At 36.3% G+C, this 11,570-nt stretch overlaps 1 protein-coding gene across 2 annotated transcripts in view; it reads left to right on the top strand.

Annotated features, from left to right (window-relative positions):
* CAP2 (cyclase associated actin cytoskeleton regulatory protein 2) overlaps window positions 1–11,284 on the top strand; it is a 44,676-nt gene extending 33,392 nt beyond the window's left edge. For both annotated transcript variants that reach the window (XM_058175741.1, XM_058175742.1), the window contains exons 9-13: window positions 1,282–1,451; window positions 3,145–3,268; window positions 3,627–3,709; window positions 5,132–5,272; window positions 8,913–11,284. In XM_058175741.1, coding sequence (XP_058031724.1) covers window positions 1,282–1,451; window positions 3,145–3,268; window positions 3,627–3,709; window positions 5,132–5,272; window positions 8,913–8,996 — 602 coding nt within the window. In that variant the 3' untranslated portion in view covers window positions 8,997–11,284. The remainder of the gene's footprint in view (window positions 1–1,281; window positions 1,452–3,144; window positions 3,269–3,626; window positions 3,710–5,131; window positions 5,273–8,912) is intronic.
* The last annotated feature ends 286 nt before the right edge of the window (window positions 11,285–11,570 follow it).

Below are 11,570 nucleotides of genomic sequence, written 5' to 3' on the forward strand. Positions count from 1 at the left end.
CATTAAGCAAGGCACACATATGATTGCCTCATTTAACAATTCCTGCTCTCTGTGTAGCGTTCATTAAGCAAATGTGTTGTTTGTTCTGTGGAACACAGGTTGTTAGTGGAGAACAGAGTGCCAAAATCAACATTTTAATTCACCCTTTTGATGTTTAGTTCAAAAGAAAAATAAAATAAAATTCAAACTTGTTGAAGCAAACATACCTAATAGCTGAAAAGCAGTTAACAAGCAATTTCTGAAAGTAATTAGAAAAGGAAGTATGTGAGCCTAGTACGCTTAAAGGCACCGCCACTCCCTTGTCTCCCAGAGTTTAAACCTGCTGGAAACTGCTGTCTTGCAATCTTCTCATGAGGAGCAAGTGTTTGGAGCACTTGTGGGCAATTTCAAGTCATTTCCTTGTCCAGAGAGGAATTACAATTAGCCAATCTGGTTAAAGAACTCCACTGGTTCTTTATTCTGCTGGATCTTTATTCTCTACTTTTAGTTGATCTTTATTCTCTACTTTTAGTTGAGCCTTCTTCAGCTGACCATTTTTTCCTTAGAAGTCCACATTCATGTTTTATTTCTGGGGCATAGTGCATGCCCATTTTTGACTCTCTTGTCCTATTTCAATTACTACAACCACATTTATGGTTGTATGGACATGGGCCCAGCGATACATCACCTACTACCCATACTAGGGATTTACTGAAATATAAATACCCACATTTGCACTGGAGAACACTCAGATCAATAAGGGCATTAATTGGGCGCTGCCCAGAGTTGATTAAAATATGGGCAGCTATATAATTTAAACAAACAAAAGAAACAAAACAAATAAATAAATATGGCAATGATCTGGAGGACGCTCAGGTCAATAAGAGCACCGAAAATAAATACCTTCGGTTAGGACAAATAAGCTGTGGTCCGTAGTGTTAGGAATTTCCAACAGCTTTTGGCAATAACATGAAAGATGATGGGAGATGCCAACATCTGGAGAGCTGGTCTCATGATTCTGGTTTAGATAACATTTAAAGGCTGAGAGTATCTCTTGCAACATGAATTATTCCAGGAGACTTAAGGTTACTCCTTACTTTCTGAGAAACGTTAAGCTCTACCATATTTTTAAATTTGACAATTAAATCAGATGAATGTTCTATAAATAGATGTATTCAAATATACATCAATTTACTAAATACAGTACATGAATAATACTTTGAGTATCATATATTAACAAAGCAAAGTTTATAAGTAAAAAAAAACTTTTAAAATTTATTCTATTGCTTGTGATTTTTATAGGACTTAGACATGTCTCTGATGACCAGAAGACCCATAAAAATCCCAGTCTGCGTGCTCAAGGAGTACCAATGCAATCTCCTACCAAAACCTATGCTTCTGAATCTCCCAAAATACTTTCTCAAAAGAGTTACTCTCCTGTGTTAGAACTTGAAGGCAAGAAATGGAGAGTGGTAAGTTCAACTAAGTTGTAGGTGACCTGAAAATTATCTTACAATTGATTGTAAGTGACTTTTCCATTGAATTGTTACCTAAGAACTGTGTGCTTGAATTTTTTCTAATAGGATTAATAGTTTTACTTCCTAAGAATTTTAAATAACCAACTGAAACATATATTGGATCCAGCAGGTAGCAACATCTAGCTAGCTTTTTTGGGCTGAGAACCAGGCTGGGACTGGTTAATACTTGGAATGAGCAATCACCAAGATGTAGCAGGGCTGTAATTTAGATTAGAAACTATATCATACAGTAAGTCTACTTTACATTTAGTGTGAGACTTCGATTAAATTGTTACCAGGTAAGAAATAAGACATTTCCATATTTACAGAGATTGCATTCTGGCTGAAGGAAGAATGAAAATGATTCCTTATGCATTTGCTAATAAAGGAAAAACAATGAATAGTTACAACTCATTCTATTCTTCCTTATCAATCTTATAATAATAACATTATAGTCATGTTTAGATATCCTAGTCTTTTCCTTGGTAAAGGCTTTTCATCAGCTTCCCTTAGGATAAGTCTACAGAATCAATCTCATCCAGTGGGAGAGACAGCCCTGTAAAATACCGGTGCTCAGTCTTCTTGGCTTTTATGGGTTGCCAAAACTCTGGTATGATGCCGTATTTCTCAACTACTGTAATTTCCACATTCTTTTGAAAAGCAGGACCCTGTTTTTTAACCCTAAGAAATTGACAGAAAGGAAAACAAAAGAATGCTGAATTTATAAAATTCAGCCCAAAATTCAATATTTGCTTCTATCGTAAGGAAAAAGGTGGTGGCATTAACTTATTGTTGACTAAATTTCATTTCCAATATAAGTTGTTTCTTTACCTAAGGCCAAATGTTCAAGATAGAATGCTCTCTTAAAAAATGACAAACCATTTTGTGTTTAGACAGTATCATTTACGGTAGTTATTTTACTCTCAAGGACTGCTAAGGGTTATTGGCCCTGTATTTGAAAGTGAGGGCAACCATAGGATGGAAACATGTTACTGAATTGAAATTTTGCTGCCAAATTTTAGCTGCGTGCCTGGGAGTATATTCTAGGATCTGTAATATGCATGTTGCAGGGAGCATATTCAGCAAATAAGTAATTGGTTCCTTCTTCTGTGCTTTATTTTACATACAAATATTTAATGTACTGTATTGATTTCCATTTTGAACCATATTCCTTTTTAAATACATGTTATGTATTGCTTTTGATATATTTTTTCATTTCATCTCTTTATATATACAGTAACTCGGCAGTAAACCTTCTAATACTCCTGCCTCCTTTTTCCCCACAACAATCCTGTGGGGTGGGGTGGGCTGAGAGAGAACATCTGGCCCAAAGTCACCCAGCTGACTTTCATGCCTATGGTGGGACTAGAACTCAGAGTCTCCTGTTTCTGGACCAGCACCTTAATGACTATACCAAAGTGTCTTAAACATAAACAGTGTTATGTCCTAATGATATTTACTGCTAAATTGGGAAACAGATATAAAACAATTGTAGAATGTAATTGCAAGTTACGTTTTTCCTTCTCCCTCCACTTGCTTTACTCTCTCTTAAACAGTAGAAATTGAGAGGAAAGTGCAAATACTACTTTCTCTTCTGTGGCATCAACTAATATAAGATCAATTAAACCTTTTTCCCCAAACAATGCAGGAGTACCAGCAGGACAAGAATGACCTATTAATTTCAGACACTGAACTCAAGCAAGTAGCTTACATCTTCAAGTGCAATAAATCTACAATACAGATAAAAGGAAAAATTAATTCCATTACTATTGGTAAGTTCACTTCTAGGACAAGACTAAAGCTGAAATGCACATTTATCCTGAGCAAGTCTTATGGTGCACAGCAGAACTTAATTTTAAATAAACATGTTTAGGAATGCACTGTCCATTACAAGTCTTCTGGGCAAGCATTCGTTTATTCTTCCAAATAAGCATCATGTAACACTGCTCAATTCTGCAAGGGTTTATACCTTAGCTGAATATTTTAAAATAGTTTTGTTGACATCTGTAGAGATAATCATATAACTAGTTATTCATAGCTATTTGCAAGAAGTGGCAAAAAAATGCCTTCTCATATGAAAAACAATATAAATGTATAAACTCTCTATACAATCCTTTTCTTTTTTTCCAGACAACTGTAAAAAGTTTGGCCTTGTATTTGACAATGTTGTTGGTATTGTTGAAGTAATAAATTCCAAGGATATTCAGATACAGGTAAGCCCATCTTCATATAACATTAGTGTGGAAAAACAAATCCAAAATAGAAAAAAGTTCTATTCAGTTGTAAGATGATCCATCTCCTCATCTTTATGAAATTGGTATTTTGAGTGGCAGAACTGAATTAAGGAAACTGGATAGATGGAAAGAGTCCCCCACATTAGCTGAGCTTGGACTGACACACAATTAAAAATACAGATTAAAAAACTTATTATAAAATATATAAAACTAAAAACCCCTTAAAATTAATAATAAAAATTTAAAACCAATAAAATTTAAGACAGCCCCACGCGAATAAATAGATGTGTTTTCAGTTCGCGGCGGAAGGTCCGAAGGTCAGGTATTTGGCGTAAACCCGGGGGAAGTTCGTTCCAGAGGGTGGGAGCCCCCACAGAGAAGGATCTTCCCCTGGGGGCCGCCAGCCGACATTGCTTGGCGGAAGGCACCCTGAGAAGTCCCTCTCTGTGAGAGCATATGGATCGGTGGGAGGCATGAAGTAACAGCAGGCGGTCCCGTAAGTACCTAGGCCCTAAGCCATGGAGCGCTTTAAAGGTAGTAACCAAAACCTTAAAGTGCACCTGAAAGGCCACAGGCAGCCAGTGCAGTCTGCGCAGGAGCGGTGTTACACGGGAGCTACGTGAAGCTCCCTCTATCACCCGCGCAGCTGCATTCTGGACTAACTGAAGCCTCCGGGTGCACCTCAAGGGGAGCCCCATGTAGAGAGCATTACAATAATCCAAGCGAGAGGTAACGAGTGCATGAGTGACTGTGCACAAGGCATCCCGATCAAGGAAGGGGCGCAACTGCCGAACCAGGCGAACCTGGTGGAAGACCCTCCTGGAGACGGCCGTCAAATGATCTTCAAACGACAGCCGTTCATCCAGGAGAACACCTAAGTTGCGCACCCTATCCTTTGGGGCCAATAACTCGCCTCCAACAGTCAGCTGCGGCTGCAGCTGACTGAATCGGGGTGCCGGCATCCACAGCCACTCCGTCTTGGAGGGATTAAGCTTGAGCCTGTTTCTCCCCAACCAGACCCGTACGGCCTCCAAACACCGGGACAGCACTTCAGCAACTTCATTGGCGTGATCCATCTCCTCATCTTTATGAAATTGGTATTTTGAGTGGCAGAACTGAATTAAGGAAACTGGATAGTTGGAAAGAGTCCCCCACATTAGCTGAGTTTGGACTGACACAGTCACTGCCTTAAGTGTTAAAAATGTTCTTTTACCATAGTTATTTATAATTCAAAGAATTTTTTTCAAAGAATGTTTTTTCATGTTATATAACGACCTATTTTTCTCTCTGAGGCAGGTTAAGATAATTACACATAGGCCAGTGTGAGCCTCAGAGCTAGGGATTAGCCTCTTGGGGAGATAAAGATTTATTTAGTTTCGATTTCTGACTTTATTGTCTTAGGTACTTGGGAAAGTGCCAACCATTTCAGTGAACAAAACTGAAGGCTGCCATATATACCTCAGTGAGGAATCATTAGATTGTGAGATTGTAAGTGCTAAGTCATCTGAAATGAACATCCTGATACCACTGAATGGCGACTATGTAAGTACTACATTTTACAAAACAGAGAAGCATAAACTAAATTCTTTAGTGTATCACTGATACTTATTTTGTCTTGAAAAAGCTTTTTGGGACAGCAAGTATAGTCCTCAGAAATTTGGTTTGTATGACCACAATAGAGTTGTTTGTAGAAAATAGAGCAGTTTGTGTCTCATAGGACTTTGGCCAGTTTTACTTTCAAAAAGTTCTGGTGGTGGTGGTGTTATTTAGACCTTTTTTATCCAGTTTTATTATTTTTATAAACAACTCAAAGTGGCAAACATACCTAATACTTCCTCCTCCTCTTATTTCCCCACAACAACCTTGTGTGATGAGTTGGGCTGAGAGAGAGTCATCCAGCCGGCTTTCATGCCTAAGGCAGAACTCAATCTTCTGGTTTCTAGGCTAGTGCCTTCACCACAAGACCAAACTCTTTTTGCTAGTCAAAATTTGCTTGCTAGTTTACTGTGTATGTTTTAATGTTTATATTTATGAAGAATATTTTATTATTTTTACCCTGTTATATATACCATGGACATTTTCGGTGCTGTAAGCAGTCACAAGTCAAAATGAAATTGGCAACATGCATATTTGGTAAATCAATAAAAAGAAGCATTTCCCTAAAAGTCTTTAATATGGGATTTAACTCTTCTAATCCTGTTAAGCTTGCATGATAGAGTGATTTATACGATATGCTTAACTGTTAACATATGCATATGAGAAAGCAGTTAACATATACAAACTTGTTGCCTAAGTGGTTAGGTCAAGTAGTGTAGAAAAATTATTTATCTCCACATGATCTTGGATTTGTTGAGGGACATCATAACTGATCCAGTCAGTGCTGCTTACTGAACAACTATTGGATGGCAATGGCTAATTCACACCTCAGCCTTGTGTGGCAGAAACTGAGGTCCAGAAAGTCCAATGCTTCTTATTGTAGTTATTTTGGTTTTCATCCTTGTATATTGACAAGGGAGGGGTGGGAAACAGACATAAATTGGGGTGGGTGCAGGGATGAAATGTAAAATTTGTTATTACTGGTTTTGTGGGCGTGGCTTGGGGGGTTGTTAATGTGACTGGGTGGTCGTGGCCAACTTTTTTTTCTTTTTTTTCTTTTTAACGCTTTAACTCTTTCCACTGAAGAGGTTGTAAAAAAATGCTTTTAAAAGCCTGTGATGAGCAGGCAACTCAGCTGGGATCACCAGAGAAAAAAAAGCTTTTAAAGGGCTCTGACGATCCCAGCTGAATTACTTGATCGCCAGAACCTTTTAAAAGCATTTTTTACAACCTCTTCAGCCGAAGAGGTTGTAAAAAATGCTTTTAAAAGGTTCTGGCAGTCAGGCAACTCAGCTGGGATCGCTCGAGGACCCTTTTAAAAGCTTTTTTTTAAAAAACCTCTTTGGCCGAAAAAATCCTTTTAAAGGGTTCTGATAATCCCAGCTGAGCTGCATGATCATCAGCTGCTTTTTTTTTTACTTTTAAAAGCATTTTTTCGGTCAAAGAAAAAATGCTTTTAAAAGTTAAAAAAAAAATTTCTGATCGCGTGGCTCAGCTGGGGTGGGGGCAGGGATTTTTGCTACCGGTTCTCTGAACCACCTGCCGCCATCGCTACCGGATTGGACGATCCGGTCCGAACCAGGAGCATTTCACCCCTGGGTGGGTGGGTATTGATTATGCTATGGTAGAATTATTACTTTTTTTGTTATTTTTCACTCTTCTAAAAGGAGGAAGAAGCAAAACTGCTTAGCTTCCCTGATTGTTTTGCAACTGCTGGAAGATCCTAATAGGGCTTCTAAAGAACTGAATAGGAGATATACAATTATATCTTGATGGTTATTTACCTTTTCCAAAATCAATGTGCATTAGTTGCTAGGAAGCAATATTAGAGGAGGGTTGTTGCCCTCTAGTGAATGTCCTGAATCCATCAGGTTGGCTGCTGTGCGCCATAGTTTTTTTTCATTATGTTCTTCATGTGAAATTAGATGACTTAGAATAACTTTATTGTCACTTTGAATGTACATCAACTGGCATACATTAAAATGAAATTTCATTGCATAAAGCTCTCAAAGGGGCACCACCTCCAATATATATATCATAAACATGACAAAATAAATAAATAAAGAACTACAAAAGTATGCATATATCCACATATATTATGCCACCGAGAAACAACACAGTATACTTCGTATATATACATGTACATGGCAAGAAAAACGAGATAAAGCATTACATGAACATGCTGGGTACATATCAGTGAGCCACTTCTTTTTCTTTCCAACTGCTGTGTTGAGCAATACGCATAAAACATATCCTAGCAACCTTTTTTAAAAAAAATCTATGTACCTTGTTTTATGCATTTGCACATTCAAACAACTGATGATGTTTATGATAGCACTGTGCAGAAATGTGTATCCACAACAAAATATACATGCACTTCCCAAATTAGCCTTCACACCTCAGAGAACTTTAGGGGATGAAAACATCTGCAGAAATGTTAGAACATTGCATAAAGTAAATGACAGAAGACAAGGAATTGATAAACTGAGCAATTCTGGGCCATGGTGGTCAACCTCATTCATACGCAGTAGCATATGGAAGTGAATTTTTTACAAAATCAAGAAGTAACAATTAGAAAAACAAAAAGTATAAAGAGCATACATACGTATTGAGCCAGTATCTCTGGAGATAATGTATTTAACGATATATTCTGTATGGTTTTTTACTGTTTCAACTCCTACCCTCAAAACGATGCTATAGAGCACTGCACACCAGAACAACTAGACACAAGAACAGTTTTTTCCCGAAGGCCATCACTCTGCTAAACAAATAATTCCATCAACACTGTCAAACTATGTACTGAATCTGCACTACTATTAATCATCTCATAGTTCCCATCATCAATCTCTTTCCACTTATGACTGTATGACTATAACTTGTTGCTGGCAATCCTTATGATTTATATTGATATATTGACCATCAATTGTGTTGTAAATGTTGTACCTTGATGAACCTATCTTTTCTTTTATGTACACTGAGAGCATATGCACCAAGACAAATTCCTTGTGTGTCCAATCACACTTGGCCAATAAAATTCTATTCTATTCTATTCTATGGTATACTACATGATTGATCATAGCATAGTGAAGTAGTCACCTTAATTTTAAATGCTTGTGAAGGCAGCTCTCTGTTGGAAGTCCCATCTTGTGGAACAACTTGTTTCTGGAAACGAGACCAGCTTTCTCCCCCTTAATATGCTAGAAATTATTAAAAAACTGAACAGATTGTTCTAAAGAGCCTTTGGGAACTGAAGAGTTGAGAAGTCAATAGGGAAGCCAAATTCACCAAACAACCAGGTTACTAACAACTGCAGTGATGCATTTAACAACTGTGGCAAGGAAGGTCGTAAAATGGGGCAAAACTTCCTTAACAACTATTTGCTTAGCAACAAAGATTTTTGGCTCAATTGTGGTTGTAAGTCGAGGACTACCTGTACTCTGTTTATGGTATTTATACAGTATCTGTAATGATATGGTTGCTTGATGATACACATATTTCTGAGCTCTGAAAGCTAATCAAGGTGATACTGTGTTCATAACCAACACTTGTTTAGCCAACTGATATTGTCCATCTTGTCTCCCTACAGAAAGAATTTCCTGTCCCTGAACAGTTTAAGACATCATGGGATGGATCAAAATTGGTTACTGACCCTACAGAAATTATGGGTTAGTTTCCATGGGCCATACAGAAACTGCTGACCATGATCTCTAAAGAAGTTCTGCTGGAAGAAAATAGCAGCACGAAGAACAAAAAAGTAGCACTAATTTTCACCACTGGTGTCCTCACAGGGGGGCATCTTGGGCAAATGCTGATACATACATGATGATATTATCATGCAAATACTACAAATTATCTGCTTGTGTCAGAAGGTAGGATGCAAGTATATTATTGAAGCATTTGCATGATGTCATTCTGCGTGTGATTTCTTGACATTACTGCAGTTTGGTGTTGACGCCAATAGTTTACATTGCAGTTAATAGATTTTAAAGAAGCTATTCTATGGCCTAAAATCAGTTGCTTTACATATAGTATTTTTTCTGCACTGACGTAATTATTGGAGGAAAGCATACAGTATATATATATAATGAAATGCATAATTATATTTCAAGAAAACATGGCATTCTGCCATGATTGCACATGTTTGGAAATCATTCTGTTCAATCTCTGTATACTTTTTGTAAGTAACCTGACATTTTTTAAAATATCTACAATTTACCTTTATTTGCAGATAATATAGTCACTGTATCATATGAATGCATAAAGAAGTTAGAGTTAAACCAGTGGCTATTTCATATAGCAAGCCTGTTATCATTTGTAATATGTCAATATATTCCTTTTTTTAATGATTGGTGGACAAAAACCAATAACAATAAATAATAATACATTACAATATTTTATTTCATGGAATTGAGATCATGTACTATAGCTGGACCTCAAGAAATCTGTAGTTTTTAATGCTTTTAAAAGTACCAACTCTGTGGAGAATATTTGCTAATGGAAAAGAAAGCCAAATGTTTTAATTATATTTCAATTATATGCTTCCATCTTCTATTTTTAGCACTCAAGAGGCCGATAAGTGGAGCATCTGTAAGGGCTCTATCTTCTGCAGAACTATGGAGTAGTTCACTGATCAATACTTTTTTAAAAAATGCCCAAACTAGTGACACCAAACGTTCCAAGTTCGCTGTTCTTGGCTATTTATTATTATGGCAGGTCACACAGTCAATCAGTTATTTAGATTAGGCTTGACATTTTTATACACTTCAGAGTCCTTCCCAAGGACCGGAGATAAGCAGAATTTGAATGATCTCACAGGAGATAGGTTGTTCCAAGTAAAACTACCTTTTCCCAATCGACTGAGGGTGATTTTTGTCAAAGCTGATGGTGTTCAAGTGGTAATCCAGATGTTTTGGGATTGCACCCAGGCACCTATTACTATTGGTTACTATTTTTGCTTTCTTTTGCCAATAGTTTTACTTATTATTTGTAACTGCTTAAAAAGCTATTGACTTGTTTGCTGAATATTTAACTTTGATCACTTATATTTCAGCTTAAAAACCGTTAGGCTTTTCTTTCAAAATTTTAAGATTGTTATTCCAAAATGTAATGCTAATCTTTGCTGTATTTCTGTATCCTGCCATTAGGCTTTTCAATAAATAGTAGCAAATTTATAACGTAACCTAACTGTGAAAGTGAGGGATTCTGCAATAAATAAATAAATATAAATTCAAATTCAGCAGCTTCTAGTTTAAAAAAAATATTAAAGATTTAATTTTGTTCGAAGTAGGTAGAGTTGTAGATCTGTTTTTATTTCTATTTGTAAAATTTGCATGCAAATCTTTGAAGTCTTTTTCTCTATAACTTCTCAACTGAAATTGTATTTTTAGGGATATAAGCTTGATTTCTAAAATCCACATTGTTCATTTTTAACACTGATGTGACATGTAGTATCTGTATGATTTCTGTGCACAGTACTTACAGTAACTCTGCTATGTATCATTGGTTACTAAATAGCAAATTTATGCAAATAGCAAAACAGTAATAGGCTTACAAAACTACAGCAGGACCTATATTGTAACTATTGCAACTAACACTTTTTAATTGCAATATCTATTTAGTGTTAAATAAAATTTTGGTATTTGTTTAATCAATATGTATAATGTTGTGAGTTTAGTATGTGCCACTTTCATCTGGCATGAATAAAGATAAAATTGCAATTTCTTTAATTGTAGAACATAAACTATATTACACTATGTTAAGCCAACTATTCAGCAATATATAGGCAAACACTTCCTTCCTCACATTAATATGTAGGAAAGATCACATACAGCACTCAAGAAGGAATGTACACATTTAATTTTCCCTCTATGTTTAGTTCTGTTATGCTTTCATGTTTTGTAAAAAATATTTCTACAATATGGGTATCAAAATAAAATGTGAAAAAAATCACGCTGCACTGAACAACATGGATCATAGAAAAGTTTACTTTATTGTCATTGCACCTCGTATAAATGCCATCTTCAGTGTACATTGTACATAACTATAAAAATAAAACAAAAACACACATCCTTCACATTCTATACAATTGAATTGAAAACCCCTGCTACTGCATTAATATTACACTATAAGTAGAATTCAGTATAGTTACTGCCCTCGACTAGAAGCTGTTTTTCAGCCTATCTGTCCTTGTTTTTATTATTCTGTACTGTCTGCCAGATGGTAATAGTTCAAAAAAAGGATATCC

This window comes from Ahaetulla prasina, chromosome 3 (genome assembly GCF_028640845.1).
Source record: "Ahaetulla prasina isolate Xishuangbanna chromosome 3, ASM2864084v1, whole genome shotgun sequence".
In the NCBI taxonomy this organism is placed as follows: Eukaryota; Metazoa; Chordata; class Lepidosauria; order Squamata; family Colubridae; genus Ahaetulla; species Ahaetulla prasina.